Source organism: Macaca mulatta, chromosome 9 (assembly GCF_049350105.2).
Source record: "Macaca mulatta isolate MMU2019108-1 chromosome 9, T2T-MMU8v2.0, whole genome shotgun sequence".
In the NCBI taxonomy this organism is placed as follows: Eukaryota; Metazoa; Chordata; class Mammalia; order Primates; family Cercopithecidae; genus Macaca; species Macaca mulatta.
The window spans coordinates 77,168,258-77,189,585 of NC_133414.1; the positions used below are offsets into that span (position 1 = coordinate 77,168,258).

At 41.7% G+C, this 21,328-nt stretch overlaps 1 protein-coding gene across 3 annotated transcripts in view; it reads left to right on the forward strand.

Annotated features, from left to right (window-relative positions):
- Nucleotides 1-21,328, forward strand: part of MICU1 (mitochondrial calcium uptake 1) — a 261,029-nt gene that overhangs the window by 185,298 nt on the left and 54,403 nt on the right. For all 3 annotated transcript variants that reach the window (XM_028826501.2, XM_015147414.3, XM_077946639.1), the window contains one exon: nt 20,473-20,610. In XM_028826501.2, coding sequence (XP_028682334.1) covers nt 20,473-20,610 — 138 coding nt within the window. The remainder of the gene's footprint in view (nt 1-20,472; nt 20,611-21,328) is intronic.

Consider the following 21,328-nt stretch of genomic DNA (forward strand, 5'->3'; position numbering starts at 1 on the left):
CTGATTTGTGCTCTGTCTCTGCCAGGCACTAAGGAAATAATGGCGGGCCCAACACTCTCTCGTGAAAGTTCTCAGGGAGTGTTTGCAGAGAGACAGGTATTTAACAAACAGTGAAATGACTATGTCATTAAGTGATTTGGAAAAAAAAAAAGTAGAGTCCTTTGGAAATGTGTAACAAAAATGTGATCTAATTAGGGGTGGAGAGGTGGTGAAGCAGGAAAAGCTTGTTTGATATGAGTGAGGTTTAAGTGAGCTCCAAGGGATAAAAACAAGGTAACTAGGTGAAGGAGAAGGAAGAGAGCTCCAGGGAAATCAATAGCCGTGCAAAGGCTCTTAGTTAAGAGTGATTGTGATGAATTATGCAGTTAGGTGGCAAGTGAAGTAGTCCAAGCAAAAGACGAGAATGGTGGTGGAGACGGAGAGAGGTGGTCAGATGAGATGATGTTTCTGACAGTGATTGTGGGAATAGAGGTGACTGAAGGTATCAGTGCCAAACAGGTTCTTTTCTGCTTCATACACATTCCAGGGAATGAAACTCTAACAACTTCCAAAGCCTGTGGTTGCATGGCTTTCTCACTGCTAATCTTAAACCTTTACTAAAAGAAAGTCAGATAATGCTTCGTTTCTGCCTTGCAGGTCTTTCTCTTGCTGGTGCTAGCAGAATATTCTTATGTTTGAAATTATACTTCCTTAAATCTTTATTTTATTTATTTATTTATTTATTTATTTTGAGATGGAATCTCACTCTTTCACCCAGGCTGGAGTGCAATGGTGCTATCTTGGCTCACTGCAACCTCCACCTCTCGGGTTCAAGCGATTCTCCTGCCTCAGCCTCCCGAGTAGCTGGGATTACAGGCGTGCACCACCACATCCAGCTAATTTTTGTAGAGACGGGATTTCACCATGTTGGCCAGGTTGGTCTTGAACTCCTGACCTCAGGTGATCTGCCTGCCTTGGCCTCCCAAAGTGCTGGGATTACAGGCTTGAACTACCGTGCCCAGCGCCTTAAATCTCTCTCTCTTTTTTTTTTTTTTTTTGAGCTGGAGTCTTGCACTGTCACCAGGCTGGAGTGCAGTGGCATGATCTCGGCTCACTGCAACCTCCACCTCTCTGGTTCAAGCGATTCTCCTGCCTCAGCCTCCCAAGTAGCTGGGATTACAGGCATGCGCCACCATGCCCAGCCAATTCTTGTATTTTTAGTAGAGATGGGGTTTCACCATGTTTGCCAGGATGGTCTCGATCTCCTGACCTCATGATCTGCCCGTCTCAGCCTCCCAAAGTGCTGAGATTACAGGCGTGAGCCACCGTGCCCGGCCTAAATCTTTAAATTGTTTTTAATATCATCTCTTCTTGGGGTCCTAATAGGCTTGCAACAGCTGATGCTGTTGAACAGCCAATATAGAGGCAGTGGCAACTATTAAAGAAGCTGTTCCCAAAATCTCCCATAGCTCTCAAAGGCAGCAGAGATTTACTTTCAAGAGTATCAGATTTGAAGAACTAGATGTAACACAGAAGATGAAGATACTCTTTTTTGTTGTTTTTTAAGAGGCAGGGTCTCACTGTCATCCAGGCTGGAGTGCAGTGGTACCATCATAGCTCACTGCAGCCTTGAACTCCTGGGCTTAAGGGATCCTCCCACCTCAGCCTCCCGAGTAGTTGGGACTATAGGCACTTGCCACTGTACTCAGTTAATTTTCAAATTTTTTATGGAGACAGGGTCTCGCTTTGTTGCCCAGGCTGGTCTTAAACTCCTAGCTTCAAGGAATTCTCCTGCTTAGGCCTCTCAAAGTGCTGGGACTACAGACATGAGCCACTGTGCCTGTCTGAAGATATTAACATTAGTTAGTTATTTTCTCTCTCTCTCTTTTTTTTTTTTTTTTTGTATTTTTTTTTTTGTATTTTTTTTTTTTTTGGTATATATTTTTTGTATTTTTTTTTTTTTTTTGTCAGGAGTTTGAGACGCTGGTCTCAAACTGACCTCATGTGATCCGCCGGCCTCAGCCTCCCAAAGTGCTGGAATTTCAGGCATGAGTCACCGTGCCCAGACTAAAAAAATATTTTAATTAGCTGGTCATGGTGGCAAAGGCCTGTAGTCCCAGCTACCCCGGAGGCTGAGGCAGGAAGATCACCTGAGCCCAAGAGGTTGAGGCTACAGTGAGCCATGATAGCACCACTGCACTCCAGCCTGGATGACGGAGTGAGACCCTGTCCCAAACAACCAAAACGAAATGAACAAACAAAGTTTAATTGTCTAGCAAGGGACAGCTAAACTTATAATTAACCAATAGGTTACAGCACTATAAAAGAAAGCTTGCAAATTTTCTTCCTGGCTTTTTTTTTACAATTATTATCATAAAAGGACTTCATGGTTTTCCTGTTCTTAGGGGGAAAAATATTTTCTTTTTTTTTTCCTTTATGAAAGGAGAATGATAGTGATACAGTGTGGCCCATTAGATCCTTTGCCATTCACCTGCCTATGTTTGGACTATTCTCACCTTTTGTATTAAAGCTTCCTTAAGCTACATGTTTTTGAGCCTCAGTCACCCAATCTTTCTTGCATTTTTCCTAATGCTTGTGAGTCAACTTAATCTGAATTCTAATTTCTATATATTGTGTTCCAATCTCTAACTGTCCCTTTTCTAAAAAATGGGCACTTTCCAATGTAATGTTTAGTGTATTAAAAAATATTAACTTAGCCAGGTGCGGTGGCTCACGCCTGTAATTGCAGCACTTTGGCAGGCCAAGGTGGGCGGATCACTTGAAGTCAGGAGTTCCAGAATAGCCTGGGCAACATGGTGAAACCCTGTCTGTACTAAAAATACAAAAATTAGCTGGGCTTGGTGGTGTGTGCCTGTAATCCTAGCTACTCAGGTGGCTGAGGCAGGAGAATCACTTGAACCAGGAGGTGGAGGTTGCAGTGAGCCTGGGCAACAGAGCAAGCCTTTGTCTCCAAAAAAAAAAAAAAAAAAAATATATATATATATATATATATATATATACACACACACACACACACACACACACACACACATATATAAACTTTTTCCATGGTACCCAATGAGAACGAGCTTATCACCTATGCAATGGCTTTCTGAATGGTAAGAATTAAAATGGATAAGATTAAGCCAATCAAAGAAGGGGTGAGTCATCACAAAAAGTGAGATCAACTGGGATTTGAACTCTGGAGACTGAAGAATAATGTGTTACTAATTTTACAGATAGTGTCCTCAAAATGTAGGTTTTTAGTGTAGGCAGAAATTTAAGAATATGCAACTTTATAATTTAGCTCAGTTCATCCAGGTAAAGGCAGATATAACCTTAACTGTTTTATCGTTCTAATATAATAGACGTCTGTTCCTCTCAGTTAAACTCTCCAGCTTTTGTGGAGCATAGCAAGACTTTTCATGATGGATTCATTGAACGTGGCCATTTTTCTAACTGATGCACAATTGATTTTTTGATATCTTTTTTTTTTTAACTTTTCTGCCTGTACACCAATGATTTTTTCATATATTGCATCTGTGAAATTGTTCCTATAGAAAACTTCAAGTAGTAACTATTTTTAACAATATTGCCTCCTGTTTATAAACTAGCAGTTTAACATATAATTGCCTGCCTAGGTTTTCTTTTTCTTCTTTTTATTAGGAATATATATGTATACTTATAGTCAGTCTGTAATCATGGACTTGTTAAGTCATTCATAGAAACAGTAATATACAATTTTGTCATGACTATAATCATGCCAATAATATACATCTGTATAGAGTAATTTTAAAACCCTGTAGCCTATGTTGTGATCTTGGTGTTGTCCTATTATCTCTTCAAATCCCAGGCCCTTCTAGGCAGTAGCTATTATGCCTACATCAAAGGTTATTATGAGACTCAAATGAGAGAGTGAATCGGAAGCGTTTTGTACAGTATTATCCCTCAACCTATTAATTTGTGTCCCATACATAGTAACTTCAGGCCTTATAGTTTATCCCTACTGCTCCTGTTTCCGTAAACCTTTGCAGAAATCTGGTTTTTACAGGGATAGACAGTTTATAATTCAACTTTCCATGCTCTAAGCATAGTTCCAGTCTTGCACATGTCTTTTATTTCTCTTCTTATAAACATGCAAAATGTGCAGTGAAGCATAGAAAGGAGAGGATTAAGAGAATTACTTATAGTTTTTCTTTCCTTTCTCAATCTTATTTTTTATTGTCTTTGTAGAAAACAGAACGTTTATTTCTCTTTAAATAGAGCTGAAGTTAACAGAAGCCAGTGTGACCACAAACTTATTATTTGTAGCTTTTGTTCATTGTTCTTACTATCGTTATCAATAGCAGCCAACATTTACTGAGCTCTTGGTAAGTGCCAGGCATTCTACTGCCATATTTCATTGAATCTAAAAGAAACATGGGTTTGAGGGGCCGGGCGCGGTGGCTCAAGCCTGTGATCCCAGCACTTTGGGAGGCCGAGGCGGGCGGATCACGAGGTCAGGAGATCGAGACCATCCTGGCTGACACGGTGAAACCCCGTCTCTACTAAAAAATATAAAAAACTAGCCGGGCGAGGTGGCGGGCACCTGTAGTCCCAGCTACTGGGGAGGCTGAGGCAGGAGAATTGCGTGAACCCGGGAGGCGGAGCCTGCAGTGAGCTGAGATCCGGCCACTGCACTCCAGCCTGGGCGGCAGAGCGAGACTCCGTCTCAAAAAAAAAAAAAAAAAAAAAGAAACATGGGTTTGAGACACTATTATTTTATCAATCACTAAGAAAGAAAAAAATGCTGTTGAGCAAACCATGACAAAAATGCTTTACACTAAAAATGTTTAGTTAATATCTATTAAAGTACTCCCTTAGGACTGGGCATAGTGGTTCACACCTGTAATCTTGCCACTTTGGGAGGCCGAGGCAGGTGGATCGCTTGAGGTCAGGAGTTCAAGACCAGCCTAGCCCAAAGGGTGAAACCCTGTCTCTACTAAAAACAAAAATTAGCCAGGCACGATAGCGGACACCTATAATCTCAGCTGCTCAGGGGGCTAAGGCAGGAGAATCACTGGAACCCGAGAGGCAGAGGTTGCAGTGAGCCGAGATCACGCCACTGCCCTCCAGCCTGCGGGGCGACAGAGTGAGTGACACTCCATCTCAAAAAAACAAAACAAAACAAAAATACTCCATTAGGCTTAGATTTTTATTTTATGGCGTTCTTGTACATATAAACAAAATAAATAAATTGATCTAAAATTTCTTCATCCTCAGGGTCCAACTCCTCTGAATTTCCTTTGACTCTGAATCATGAAAGTCTATGTTTTTCCATACAATATTGTTCTCTGGGCCTTCAAGAGCATTGGTGGTGCAGCATTTCTGAAAAGAATAATCCATTTTTAGCTGAGATTTTCTTCCAAGCTACTGACACGCATTCTGCAAGCTCTGACATACTTGTACAGTCAGTGAAAGCAGTGCCAACTGCTCCATAGCCAATAGCAATTTTAAGAAGCATACAGATTTCAGAGATGCTAAAATGTGGAAGGGAAAAAAAAAGGAAATACGTCTCAAGAAAGATGAATTAGGACTACAATTAGTCCTTGGTTCTTATCTCCTAAAATTGGGGCTTTTATATGGTTTCACATCTGTTATCTAACTTTACCCTCAAAGTAATCCCAAGAGGGAGGTACTTCTTTTATACCGATTTTATAGATGAGGGAACCGAGGCTTAGAAAGGTTAAAAATTGCCCAGAGGTACACAGTTGGTATATAACCAAGGAAAAAAACCAACCCAAGTCTGCCTAACTGCAAATCTTATATTTTTGCCACTGTACTAGCTTCATTTATATTCCCCAAATAATGAACAGCTTTGATCTGGATGCAAGAAGAATCCCCTAATCTTTCCAGAGAGCCAAAACAGGGAATATATTGTGCTGCAAAAAGTATTTCCCAGAAGCTACCAAGCTAGAATTTTAGTGAGTGACGACTAAATGAAAGGACTCCTACAAATATCATCAGCTGAGTATGGATCCTTCAATTCACATTTCTAATTTAGATGAGTGGATCCCTCTGTGTTTTGATCAACATTCTTATTTTCATAATGGGCTAAAGTGTGACTATAATGATTTTCAGATGTCTTCCCTGATTTGAATTTTGTGAAAATTGAAGATACGGTAGAGTTTTCTAAAATCAAGTGACAGAAGAAGGGAAACCTTACTGATAAGATTTTTTGGTTTTCACTTGAATGAATAAATGTATCTGCCATTTTTACCTCATTTATCCTTCCAGCATAGTTTCAGACCCTGTGTACAAATTGTTTTGGCCTACAAAGTCTGACATTGCCTATCCTGCCTTTGTGCTTCTTGACTTACTTACCTGCTTTTTTTTGTTTTGTTTTGTTTTCAGTCTCTTAGATGTGACCTGAATATTATTGAGAACTTTATATATAAGTAGACTCAGGCAAAGGAGCAAATGGAGTTTTGTAACAGAGCCCACAGCCTATCATATCCTTGAAAGTTCAGGAGCAGCTTTAGGATTTTCTCCTCTGGAAATAATTATCAATTCTAATGAAGTATCACAGTCTCTCCGTAGGTATTTAAGAGTGTAGACTGGAAAGTGTGTCTTGTGCTCCTATTAGATGATTAATACAGAATGGGTAGGTGACTTTCTAAATGAGGCAGAGATTTAACCAGTCAACCACAATTATTTATTGAGCACACACAGTGTGGCCCAGCTCTGTGTGTGACACAGACACAGTAAACAATGCAAGGCTGCTGGGCACGGTGGCTCACACCTGTAGTCCCAACACTTTGGGAGGCCAAGGCAAGTGGATCACCTGAGCACAGGAGTTCAAGACCAGCCTGGCCAAAATGGCGAAACTCTGTCTCTACTAAAAATACAAAAATTAGCCAGGCATGGTGGCCCACACCTGTAATCCCTGCTACTGGGGAGGCTGAGACAGGAGAATCTCTTGAACCTGGGAGGTGGAGGTTGCAGTGAGCTGAGATTGCACCACTGCACTCCAGCCTGGGGGACAGAACAAGACCCTGTCTCAAAAAAAAAAAAAAAAAAAGCGAAGACTCTCACATAGATAGTAGTCTGTAAGGTGAGAAAGAGAAAACTATTTTCAAAAAATAAAGGACAGGCCAGGTGCTGTGGCTCATGCCTGTAATCCCAGCACTTTGGGAGGCTGAGGCAGGCATATCACCTGAGGTCAGAAGTTCTAGACCAGCTGGCCAACATGACAAAACCCCATCTCCACCAAAAATACAAAAATTAAATGAGTATGATAGCTCATGCCCATAGTCCCAGCTACTCGGGAGGCTGAGACAGGAGGTCTCTTGGAGTTGGCTGGAGGTCCACTCCAGACCCTGTTTGCCTGGGTATCACCAGCGAAAGCTGCAGAACAGCAAATATTGCAGAACAGCAAATATTGCTGCCTGATCCTTCGTCTGGAAGCATCTGCCCCCAGAGGGGCAGCCACCTATATGAGGTGTCTGTCAGCCCCAACTGGGAGATGTCTCCCAGTTCGGCTACACAGGGGTCAGGGACCCACTTGAAGAGGCAGTCTGCCCATTCTCAGAGCTCAAATGCTGTGCTTGGAGAACCCACCGCTCTCTTCAGAGCTATCAGACAGGGACATTTAAGTCTGCAGAAGTTGTCTGCTGCCTTTTGTTCAGCTATGCCCTGCCCACAAAGGTGGAATCTAGAGGCAGTAGGCCTTGTTGAGCTGTGGTGGGCTTCACCCAGTTCAAGCTTCCCAGCCACTTTGTTTACCTATTCAAGCCTTAGCAATGGTGGATGCCCCTCCCCTAGCCAGGCTGCCGCCTCGCGGTTTGATCTCAGATTGCTGCGCTAGCAGTGAGCAAGGCTCTGTAGGCGTAGGACCCACTTAGCCAGGCACAGGAGAGAATCTCCTTGTCTGCCGGTTGATAAGACCTTGGGAAAAGCGCAGTATTTGGGTGGGAGTGTCCCGTCTTTCCAGGTAGTCTGTCACAGCTTCCCCTGGCTAAGAAAGGGAAATCCCCTGACCCCTTGCACTTCCCAGGTGAGGCAATGCCCTGCCCTGCTTCAGCTCGCCCTCCTTGGGGTGCACCCACTCTCCAACCAGTCCCAGTGAGATGAACCAGATACCTCAACTGGAAATGCAGACATCATTCGTCTCCTGCATCGATCGTGCTGGTAGCTGCAGACCGGAGCTGTTCCTATTCAGCCATCTTGGAATGTGCCCTGCTCCTTTTCTTTTTCTTTTTTTTTTTTTTTTAGACAGGGTCTCATTCTGGCCCAGGCTGGAGTGCAGTGGCATGATCATAGCTCACTGCAGCCTTGAACTGCTGGACTCAAGTGATCCTCTCACTTCAGCCTCCCAAGTAGCTGGGACTACAGGCACGTGCTACCATGCCCAGCTAATTTTTAAATGTTTGTAGAGTCAGGGTCTCACTGTGCTGCCCAGGCTGTTCTGGAACTCCTGGCCTCAAGCAGTATCCTCACCTTCCCTCCAAAAGTCCTGGGATCACAGGCATGAGTCACCATACCTGGCCTTTATTTCTTCATTTTTATTTTTATTTATTCAGTTACTCACAATGATGAGGAGATAATCAACTATGGATTGCTAAGCCCAAAGTAAATCCTATATCTTAATTATTATCATTACTTCCTAACAGCTTTTCACATTCATTACTGCTTTTCACAATTTGCCACATCTTTAGGAAAAATCAGCATGTCAAACCTGGCATAGGGGTCTTTAGGTGTTGAGTATATGAACAAGCTAAATCTCCAACTCTCTTATGAATGCTGATAAGCTGTCAGCAATGCTAGGACAAAAGGAGTGTGGGAATGTGTTGTATTAATATTTTCATCTAAGCAATAGATCCCAGAGTGTTCTTTGATGGAGTTAGAGAAAAGCAAACTGACACTCAGGTGACAGAAAATAGCAGTTTGCTTTCCTACTACAATTAGTCCTTGGTTCTTAACTCCTAAAATTGGAGCTGTTATATTTTGTTCTAACAGACGTCTCTCTGTTTCCAAAACTCTTAAAAAATCTCATATGAAAAGAAGAATGTCCTTGAACTCTGAATAATGTTGGGCCTTCTAAATCTCAGAGAAGTATGTAACACAAGACTAGGGTTTTTTGATGTTATTGAAAGCAGAAATTGGATATAGTAAGAACTTCTGCTTGCTGAAGAGTCATCTAAAAGGGCAAATGTCATGAAATTTTTAGCAATTTCATGTAGAAACATTAACTTCATAGATTGGTTGGAATATTAAATAGCAGTTAATTCTGCCAGAGTTTAAGGCTTGTTCATATTGATCAAGGTCTGAAGGAAAGATAACCAACAAGTTTTATGTAATTTAAAATGCTCTCTGAGTTGATGGAAAGCACTTCGTATAGCCTCTGGAACATAACAAGTGCTATGTAAATGTTTGCTGTTATAAATGATAGAATATGGATTGTTCTTTAACCATCTAGAGAATTTTTCTAAGTAAGGAAAATGGCCCGTCTAGGCCTTCTTTGCTTTGGAACTGAATTATTATTTCCCACTTTCTCCATCTCTCCATACCTAATGACATACATTTAAACTAGTTTAAAAAAAAAAAAAGTAAATGGACTGGATTTACTCAAGATTATTCCCTCCACAAGGGGAATGTGATTAACTTAGAGGTAAATGCCCCCATTCTATTCCAAATTCCCAAGCATTCAGAAAAGTTAAAGTCAGGGTACTGGAGGACTTTTTAAAACAAACTGAGCCGATGATCTGCTGTTTTGTTCTAAGGATTTAATCATCATCATTGATTGATATTGAGGTGTTTCAATATTTTAAATTATGTTTCCTTGTTTAAAATGAAGAAACTGTAGGTCAGTATTTAATTACCTTCTTATCTAATGAGGAAAGATTCCCTAGAATATAAGCCAATGAAAGAAGTTGTAGTCTGGGCGTGGTGCCTCACACCTGTAATCCCAGCACTTTGGGAGGCTGAGGTGGGTGGATCACCTGATGTCAGGAGTTCGAGACCAGCATGACCAACATGGTGAAACCCTGTCTTTACTAAAAATACAAAAATTAGCCGGGCATGGTGGCATGCACCTGTAATCCCAGCTACTCGGGAGGCTGAGGCAGGAGAATCACTTGATCCCGGGAGATGGAGGTTGCAGTGATGAGCCGAGATTGCGCCACTGCACTCCAGCCTGGGCAACAGAGCGAGACTCTGTCTCAAAAAAAACAAGTTACGAAGAAAAAGATCCACAGGCCAGGCGCCAGTGGCTCACGCCTGTAATCGCAACACATTGGAAAGCCAAGGCAGGAGAATGACCTGAGGTCAGGAGTTCAAGACCAGTCTGGCCAACATAGTGAAACCTCATCTCTACTAAAAAATACAAAAATTAGCTGGGCATGATAGCACAGACCTGTAATCCCAGCTACTCAGGAGGCTGAGGCAGGAGAATCACTTGAACACGGGAGGCAAAGGTTGCAGAAAGCCAAGATCACATCACTGCACTCCAGCCTGAGTGATTCTCCATCTCAAAAAAAAAAAAGATCCACACATTTGACTACAATAAAGATTTCAAATTTCCACACATAAAACAGACCTAAACAAAATTAACAGATGGGCAAACTGAGTGATATGGTTTGGATATTCGTCCTCTACAAATCTCGTGTTGAAGTGTGACCCCCAATGTTGGAGGCTGGGCCTAGTAGGAGGTGTTTGGGTCCTGGGAGTGGATCCCTGATGAATGACTTGGTGCCGTCCCTGTAGTAATGAATGAGTTCTTGCTCTCGTAGTTCACATGAGAGCTGGTTTTTTAAAACAACTTGGAACCTTCCCCCTCTCTCTTCCGCACTCTCACCATGTGATATGCCTGCTCCCGCTTCAACTTCCACCACGCCTGTAAGCTCCCTGAAGCCCTCACCAGAAGCAGAGGCTGGTACCATGCTTCCCCTACAGCCTGAAGAACCAAAATAAACCTCTTTTCTTTATGAATTACCCAGCTTCAGGTATTCCTTTATAGCAATGCAAATGGGCTAATACACTGGGCAAAAAAAATTGGCAGGCATGGTGGCTCACGCCTGTAATCCCAGCACATTGGGAGGCCAAAGTGGGAGGATCACTTGGGGCCAGGAGTTTGAGACTATCTTGGGCAACAGAGGAAAACCCCATCTCTACAAAATGAAAATTTAGTTTTTATATTTATTTGTATTAAAATTTTTAAAAACATACCTGGGCATGGTGGCACACGCCTGTAGTCCTAGCTACTCAGGGGGCTGAGGTGGGAGGATTGCTTGAGCCAAGGAAGTTGAGGCTGCAGTAAGCGTTGATCACACCACTATGCTGCAGCTTGGGTGACAGAGTGAGACCCTGTCTCAAATTAAAAAAAAAAAAAAAAGCAATACATTAACAAAAAACAAATATTTTTAATCTTAAGCTAATGAGACAAATTATCAGCATTGCTATTTTTAAAAATAGACAAAGAACATAAATTCACACAGGAAGAAATATAAATGACCACTACATATGTTAGAAAAATGGTCAACCTAGTAATCAAAGAAATACTAATTAAAATGAGTTGTCACTTTTCCTGTAGCAAAAAAATTTTTTTTTTTTTTTTTTTGAGACGGAGTCTCGCTCTGCCGCCCGGGCTGGAGTGCAGTGGCCGAGATCCGGCTCACTGCAAGCTCCGCCTCCCGGGTTCACGCCATTCTCCTGCCTCAGCCTCCCGAGTAGCTGGGACTACAGGCGCCGCCACCTCGCCCGGCTAGTTTTTTGTATTTTTTGGTAGAGACGGGGTTTCACCGTGTTAGCCAGGATGGTCTCGATCTCCTGACCTCGTGATCCGCCCATCTCGGCCTCCCAAAGTGCTGGGATTACAGGCGTGAGCCACCGCGCCGGGCCAAAAATTTTTTATTATGTTTGATTTTGTTAAGGATCCTAAGAAATGCATATTCTCATATATACTAGTGGGATTACAAATTGATACATCTTTCTGGAAATTAATTTGGCAAACTACATCGGAAGCATTAAATAGTTTATCTCTACCATTTGTAGACCCAGGAGACTGGCAAAAAATAAAAACTGACAATACTAAGTGCTGATGATGATGCAAAGCAGTGGGCATTCTTATACATAGCAGATAAAAAGTGTTGGTGTGATTATTTTGCAAAATGATTGGGCATTATCTTGAAAAGCCAGCAGTTCCATGTCCAGATATACACCCTAGTCTCAGAACTCTTGTTCTTCTTTCACCAGCGCACTTACCTAAGAATGTTCATAACAGCATTGTTCATAATAGCAAACAGCTGACAATAATGGAGACGTCCATTTGTAGGAAAACTGATACGTAAATAGTGGTAGAAGCTGGGCACAATGGCTTACACTCATAATCCCAGCACTTGGTGAGGCCAAGGTGGGAGGATCACTTGAGGCCAGGAATTTGAGACCAGCCTGGGCAAGATGGCGAAACCCCGTCTCTACTAAAAATGCAAAAATTAGCTGGCGTGGTGGTGCTCACCTGCAATCCCTGCTACTCAGGAGGCTGAGGCATGAGAATCACTTGAACCCGGGAGACAGAGGTTGCAGTGTGCCAAGATCACACCACAGCCCTCCAGCCTGGGTGACAGACCAAGACTCCATCTCAAAGAATAGATGGATGGATGGATGGATGGATGGATGGATGGATGGATGGATGGATGGATGGATGGATGGATGGATGGATAGATAGAGGTATATTCAAAGCAGTAGAAATCTATAACAGTAAAAATGAAAGAAGCACAGCTAAATGTTGTAACATGTAGGAATCCTTAAAATATAATGTGGATTAAAAAAAACAAATTGCAAAAGAATATATCCAGTGTGATACCATTTTATAAAGTTTGAAAGGAAGCAAAAGTAAATAGTATATTGTTTAGGAATACAAACTTCTGTTTTAAACTATTGAAAATAATAGGCCAGGCATGGTGGCTCACGCCTGTAATTCCAGCATTTTGGGAGGCTGAGGCAGGCGGATCACCTGAGGTCAGGAGTTCGTGACCAGCCTGCCAATGGAGTGAAACCCTGTCTCTACTAAAAATACAAAAATTAGCCAGGCGTGGTGGCACATGCCTGTAGTCCCAGCTACTGGGAGGCTGAGGCAGGAGAATTGCTTTTACCTGGAAGGTGGAGATTGCAGTGAGGCAAGATCATGCCATTGCACTCCAGCCTGAGCAACAGAGCGAGACTCTATCTAAAAATAATAATAATAATAATAATAATAATAATAATAATAATGTACTAGAAAAGGGAGGCAGGGCGTGGGCTTCAAATGGAGTGCTGACGCTTCCTTTCTCAGGGTAAGTGGGAGGCTCGTGGTGTTTGTTTTATTATGCTTCATAACTTGTCTTATATGTATTATTATGTATATGTCAAATATTTCACAATAAAAATTTAAAGAGCCCATAATTTATATCTCAAAATTTTGTTTCTAGGGATTAATTGCTAAAATAATGATGAAAAATTAAGTTCAGAAAAAGTTTATCAAGTATTTATCACAGACAAAAAATGAAACAGCCTAGATGTCTAATACCATTTTTTAAAATCTTGCCTTTTTCAAGAAGGGATTTCAGAAAGTCATAAAAAGTACAGTCAGTGAGACAAAAGTAAAAACTTTCTGAAAAATTAAAGTTAAAAGAAAGAAGAAAGCAAAAGAAAGCCTAACTTTCTTTTAAGAAAAGTAAGGTTAGTATGAAAAGTGTAAGTCATAACGTCTCCTATTCTAGAAGAGGCCCACAAACTTGACTATAAGCTTTCCAGTAACCAGGATAAAAAGGAAAACATGATTCACATTGACTTTAAAATAAGAACATATCAACTGTTCTGATACTGAGACCAGAGAGAAATTTCTCTCCACATTAACTGTGTGGGCAAGTTATTTCACTTTTCTCTGTCTATGAAATAGAGTAATACTATTACCTGTTATATAGCATTGTGAGAATTATCAAAGGTTAGTTCCTAGGACAGTACCTGGCAAGTATAAGCACTCAGATATGTTACTGATTAGCCAAAATGAATGGCATTCTCAAGACTATCCTTATAGAAATCAGTATCATGGAATTAGATATTAAGAGATAAACGTAGAGATATTCCTTGCCTTAGATAGGAAACCTTCCCAACAATAGGACAGAAGTGTTGTGAATTTTCTGGTGTTTTGTCTGTGTTCATTCAATACATATTTATTGAGCTCTTCCTTTATGCCAGATTTTCTGTTTTATAATTACAGCAATGGTACAGGTTATTAAGTTGGTGTTCTGCTTTAAGCAACTCTAAGTAGTTTAATCTTGAAGTCATTCTAATGTGTTAAATAATAAATAAAATTAATTGCTACATTTATTGATTTTTTTTTTTTTTTTTTTTGAGGCAGAATCTTGCTCTGTCACCCAGGCTGGAGTGCCTGGTGGCACAATCTTCGCTCACTGCAACCTCCAACTCCCGGAATCAACTGATTCCCTTGCCTCAGCTTCCCGAGTAGCTGGGATTACAGGTGCATACCACCACATCCAGCTAATTTTTGTATTTTCAGTAGAGACAGGGTTTCACCATGTTGGCCAGGCTGGTCTCAAACTCCTGGCCTCAAGTGATCCTCCCACCTCGGCCTCCCAAAGTGCTGGGATTACAGGTGTGAGCCAGCATGCCTGGCCCATTTATTGAATGTTAACTGGGTGTCAAACTCTGTACTAATTTCTTTACATATATTATCCCGTTTAATCCTTACAAACAACACTTTGAGATCACAAATATTATCTTTATTTTTTGGTAAGAAGATTTGAACCCGCGGAATGGGTAAGCCACTTCCTAGAAGTCACAGCCAGCAAGTATGGGTTCAGGTCAGAATTTGGATCCAGGCCTTCCTGATTGATTATAAAGTCCATATTCTTAGTCACTTCAGTATATTACCTTCTGTGGAATGAAACCAAAACATATCAAACCTTGAAACCTTTTGTTCCAAATCTAAAATATTTTTCCCTGGTACCCTCAGTCAAATATTTCTTGATTGTTATTATCTTGTAATAAATTCATGCGTTAATCTTATTATCTTCGTGGTTTGGGCTGTCAGGCTGGAGGGTTAACCTTTTCCTCGTCTGACTGTTCTGATTGGTACTCATCATTTAGTCAGTTGATTTGATCACCAACCTGAAATTTTTTCTTAAAAATCATTTTAAATGGAAGGAGGCCAGGTACAGTGGCTCATGCCTGTAATCCCAGCACTTTGGGAGGCCGAGGCGGGTGGATCACCTGAGGTCAGGAGTTCAAGACCAGCCTGGCCAACTTGGTGAAACCCCATCTCTACAAAAAATACAAAAAATTAGCCAGGCATGGTGGCGAGCGCCCGTAATCCCAGCCACTCAGGAAGCTCAGGCAGGAGAATTGCTTGAACCAGGAGGTGAAGGCTGCATTGTAGATCGTGCCATTGCACTCCATCCTGGGCAATAAGAGCAAAACTCCATTTCAAAAATAAAATAAAAATAAAATAAAACGGAAGGAATGTTTAGATTGGAAGTAGAAAACTCTAGCAGTTGAGTTTGGTAATCTATAATCTTATGGGCCAAGACACTAATGACTTGTTTTGGCCCCTGCTGAGGGCACTAAACTGTGTTGCCTCTGTTCTAGATTGTGAACCTTCTTCCTCAGTTTGCGAGCTAGTCAAAAGACAACCTGGTTAGTGCTTGCAATAAAGCTGCCTCTTTAAAGATGAAGAAAATTCAGGCTCCTGGCAGTCTGACCTTGGCTCTTGAGTGTCCCTTGTCAATTGCAGTAATATAGATTTCCATTCAAACTATGAAATGTGTATGTCATGCTCACTGGGTAGGTTTACAGTCAAGAACTTTGCCTGTAATCATTTTCCTTTAGGTGGGCATAACACAGTTATTCTGAGACTCCTGATAGTAGCCGCAGTGGCATGATTAGGACCTCAAAAGCTACATACTATCAGATTCAAAAACACAGATGTGTTCAGCTCAGCAGCTTGAGATCACTATGCAGTCTTGCACTGCACAGTTCAGAAGCCTATCAAGAAATTTATCATTCTTTTTAATATATAAATATATATTATATATTTTATATTTATATTTATATATTTATATATATATTTTAGAGATTGGGTCTATGATGCTGAAGCTGGTCTTGAACTCTTGGGCTGAAGCGATCCACCCATGTCAGCCTCCCAAAGTGCTGGGATTACAGGCATGAGCCACTATACCTGGTGCCCAAAATTTATCATTCTGAAAACTTGTATGAGGATAGGATTTACTCTGGGGAATGGACAGAGTCCCTTGAAAGAGAACTGTATGAAAGAGAAGAAGGCTGTTTACATTTGTTGGATACGTTAACCTCAAAAGTCTTCAATAAATGAAGACCCACTTGCAGATAATGATTTCTTTTTCCTTTTACTATGCTTCTAACCTTACTTTTGGCCTTTGTTCATAACACATGTTTTCTTCCTTTCCTGGCTTTCCATTCTTAAGTAATTTCATCTAGATACGTGTAGACCATCTGTCCTTCCAAAACGACAAGGGACAGGGGTGCGAACAAGAGGCGCAGTGTGAACAGAAAGCCAGGAAAAACCTTGCAGTTTTTTGGCTCCTCTTTGCCTACCCTGCAGCCCCCTGGGGAATAACAGGGAAACAACAGCTTGTATCCATTTGAGAAAGTGGCAATGGCTGCGGAAGGGGAAATGTGAGGCGATTAAGCTCTCTTCCTAGACACGGAAAAACAATGCAGATGGTGGGTAGTGTGCTGGAGTGCACACATGCTGTGCCTTAGAATCAAACACAGTGGAGGCTTTTAATTTTCATTGAAGTAGAACATCAGAGGTTCCAACATTAGTGGAAAATAGGTTGGGTGAGGTAAAATATAAGCCAGTAATTTGAATTGCTTCCACATATGCAATTAGAACTTTTCTACATTATGATAATTTTGTAATAACCTGTGTCTTTCCTCAAAAGATCCTCCCACGACCTTGGGGATTGATTACATGCATATGGCACTCCAGGAGTGCACCCACAGGATTGTCCCAGCTTAAGATAGCGGTTGAGTATCCCTTATCCAAAATGCTTGGGACCAGCAGTGTTTCAGATTTTGGAACATTTGTGTTACACTTACTGGTTGAGCATCACTAATCCAAAAATCCAAAATTCAGGCCGGGTACTGTGGCTCACGCCTGTAATTGCAGCACTGTGGGAGGCCTTAGGTGGGCAGATAGCTTGAGCTCAAGTGTTCAAGAACAGCCCAGGCAACATAGGATACCCCCATCTCTACAAAAGATACAAAAATTAGCCAGGCGTGGTAGTGCACGCCTATAGTCCCGGCTACTCAGAAGGCTAAGATGGGAAGATCACTTGAGCCCAGGAGGTTGAGGCTGCAGTGAGCCATGATTGTGCCACTGCACTTCAGCCTGGGTGATAGTTCAAGACCCTGTCTGGAAAAAAAAAAAAATCCAGAATGCTCCAATAAATATTTCCCTTTTGCATGATCTTTGTGCATCGTGTTGGTGCTCAAAAAATTTTGGATTTGGGGCCAGGTGCAGTGGCTCACGCCTGTAATCTCAGCACTTTGGGAGGCCAAGGCAGGTGGATCACCTGAGGTCAGGAGTCTGAGACCAGCCTGGACAATATATACTGAGACCTTGTCTCTACTAAAACTACAAAAATTATCTGGGCATGGTGGCACATGCCTGTAGTCCCAGCTACTTGGGAAGCTGAGGCAGGAGAATCACTTGAACCCAGGAGGTGGAAGTTGTAGGGAGCCAAGATCATGCCACTGCACTCCAGCCTGGGCAACAGAGCAAGACTCTGTCGCTCAACAACAAAAAAAAAGTTTTGGATTTTGAAGCATTTCAGATTTGGGGTTTTTGGATTAGCAGTGTTTCACCCTGCATACACTTGACCCCTGCAGCCACATGATGTCTAGCTATTGCCCTTGAAAATTTAACCCTAATGAAGGTCCTTGAGATATACCTTCAGACTTCCCCAGCCTTAGCATAGTAGGTCTTCAGTTAATAAATTTTGAACAAATAAGACATTAGTTCAAGTCTGTTTCCATTAGCAGTTTTGCGTGTAAAGGAAAACAGATCTCCATGGCTCCCTCCAGCCATGTTTAAGACCTCAGAAATAAGGGGGGTCCTGCCTCAGAAGAGCCTAAAAACCTGAAAGGAGAGGTGCTGCCCAAAATCAAATTGCAAAGCTGAAGTAGTAAGCTTCGAAGCAGCCATACAACTTGGACAAGCGGAAGTTGATTGTTTTTAAGCCCTTTCAGATTCCAGTCACTTAAAAATAATCATAATAGAGCCCATTACCAAAAGACAAGTCTGAGTTTTCAAAGAACATTAGTAAAAATGGTAATCTGAGCATTGGAATTGTTGCTTGGGCGTCTCCGCTGGAAATTGACCTTACTATCTGAAACAAAACAGAGGCGAGGCCTTGTGCCCCTATGGAGCACAGAAAATAAAGGCCTTTTGTAAGCCTTGAGCAAGCTGCAGCTGCTGCCAGTGTCACAAACAAGAAACTTTTCAACCATGAATCTATCTGGTGAGATAAAGCTGAAAATTCATCTAATTCCAACACATGGGATTTCCCCACAGCTGTGAAACCTTCCACATAAGGGTAGAATGAACACTCTAAATCATTAAAGTCTGTCCTGGAGAGCAGGGAGCACAGCCTTGTTTCACATGCATTGAAGAAGCCCATAGGTGAACTTTTACCCAGGTTTCAGTGAAATCTGATTTAAACATTGCAGAAAGTATGCCCATTTAGAAAATGTTGTCAGTCCTCCACTTTGTTTCAGGATAGTAAATTGAGTCATAAGTCACACTTAAATTGAATCCTGAAAACTTTTGGTATTGTCAAAAATTAATCAGCTCTATAGAATGATGGTGTGACAAACATCAAATATTGAGTGGCAGTGCTGAAAAAGAGGCTTTCACCTAATAATTGATGATGTTGATTTCTTTGGACATAGTTTTGTGTCTCATTTAAATGTAACTAAGCCCCATGGCTGTATAAGTTTATCCAAAACAACACAGTGCTATTCTACAGGAAGCGAATATACTCAGAAGTAGGAAATGGTGTGGTGTTGAGAGATAGTCTTTGGACCCAAATAGGGCTGAATTCAAACCCCAGCTCTGTCACATGTAGCTGCATGTTACCTCAGTTTTCTCATCTGCAGAGTGGAGCTAACAATAGCTGCTCCAGAGGCTGTTATAGTGACTATAAGCACAGTGACTCACACCTGTATCCCAGCACTTTAGGAGGCCAAGGCAGGCAGATTGCTTAAGCCAAGAAGTTCAAGACCAGTCTGGCAACATAACGAGAACCCCATCTCTGTTTACAAAAAAAATTTTTTAAGTCATTAAAAAAAAAGAACATATGGGTGAAATACCTGGACCGTAGTACATGCTCAGTAAATGGTCGCTGTTAGGCCAGGCATGGTGGTTCATGCCTGTAATCCCAGCACTTTGGGAAGCCGAGGCCAGTGGATCACCTGAGGTCAGGAGTTCAAGACCAGCCTGGCCAACATGGTGAAACCCTATCTCTCCTAAAAATACAAAAATTAGCCAGGCGTGGTGGTGCATGCCTGAAATCCCAGCTACTCGGGAGGCTGAGACAGGAGAATCTCTTGAACCTGGGAGGTGGAGGTTGCAGTGAGCCAAGATTGCACCATTGCACTCTAACCTGGGTAATGAGTGAAACTCCGTCTTAAAATAAAAGGGGGGGGGCAGGGGGGAAAATGGTCACTGTCACAGGTTTATACAAAAGTAATTGTATTAAAATACAGTTCTATGTCTTGCTCATTGACACAGTCTCACCACTGAGGAAACAAATTTAGGTCTCTATCAACTTACCAAGCTAACTGAAGAAATGAGAGCTGAAAGAGAAATTCACTCTCACCTTTCTTATTTCGCGTCTCATATGTAAGTCCTGTCTCTATCAATGTCCTAACATTTTATTGGTATTTTGGGGAAACTTGAAAATATATTACTCTTCTTTAAAATTATACTCTCAGACCTTTATGAATTTTTTAGAAGAGTAATCAATATTATTATCTTTAAAACAAAATTAGGAATGCTTCTGTTCACAAGATATCAGGATGTCAGGACATTGCTGAGTCTGGGTCTGTTCAGTAAACGTTATCAATCTGTTCCATTAACCATAGACATCTAGAGGCTAGGAATACCTAACTTCCTGGGAATGCAGCCCAGCAAGTCCCAGCCTCATTTTTCCTAGCCCTTACTCAAGATGCTCAAGATGCTCAAGATGCTGTTGCTCTGGTTTGACTGTCTCTGACAATAGTAAGTGGCAGATCTGGGATAAGAACCTAGAGCTTCTGTTTCTTAGTTTCTGCAGATCTTACTGAGAATTGTAGCTCAAAAATATAATCCCAGTCATCAGCTATTTTCTGCCATCAAACACAGCTGATCATTCCATGTTCCATGTCAAAATACTTTCCATTGACCCAGGAACACTCTTTCTGTTTCCCTCCCAGTTTGAACGCCATGACCCTGTGGATGGAAGAATTACTGAGAGGCAGTTTGGTGGCATGCTACTTGCCTACAGTGGGGTGCAGTCCAAGAAGCTGACCGCCATGCAGAGGCAGCTCAAGAAGCACTTCAAAGAAGGAAAGGTAGGTAGCTTTGGCTGGAGGAAGGAAAGAAACTATGGGAATGTATGCTTATTATTTAATATGAAGGTACTAACATAATGATGAGAGTATTTCATGAACCAATGATTACACCTAATTCATTTCTGGTACCTAAGGTCCAAAGGGAGAAAAGAAATAAGCAGTGGGTGAGGAAGAGGAGAGCGTCCAGAATCACCCCAAGTTTCTTGTTTAGGAAAGGGTGGCACCAACTGGAATTGAGAATTTTAAAAGAGAGACTGGTTTAGATGGGAAAATAAAGAGTTCAGTCATGGACATCTTAAATTTAAGATGCCTGTGGACTATTCAAGCAGAGATGGTCAGCAGGCAGCTGCATATTCACGTTACCGTAGAGATCTGAGATAGGTTTGGGAATCACAACACATGTTAGCATTACAACCATAAGAACAGATGAGATTGCCCAAGGAGGGTATTTTACAGAAAAGAACTGTGGGCCAAGGACGGAAGCCAGTGGGACACAAACATTCAAGCAGCTCAGGAAGCAAATCTAGAAGAAATGGTTAGAGAATACCTAAAGAAGCCGGGTGCCGTGGCTTACACCTGTAATCCCAGCACTGTGGGAGGCCAAGGCAGGTGGATCACTTGAGGTCAGGAGTTCAAGACCAGCCTGGCCAACATGGTGAAACCCCATCTCTACTAAAAATACAAAAATTAGGTGGACATGGTGGCACGCGTATATAAT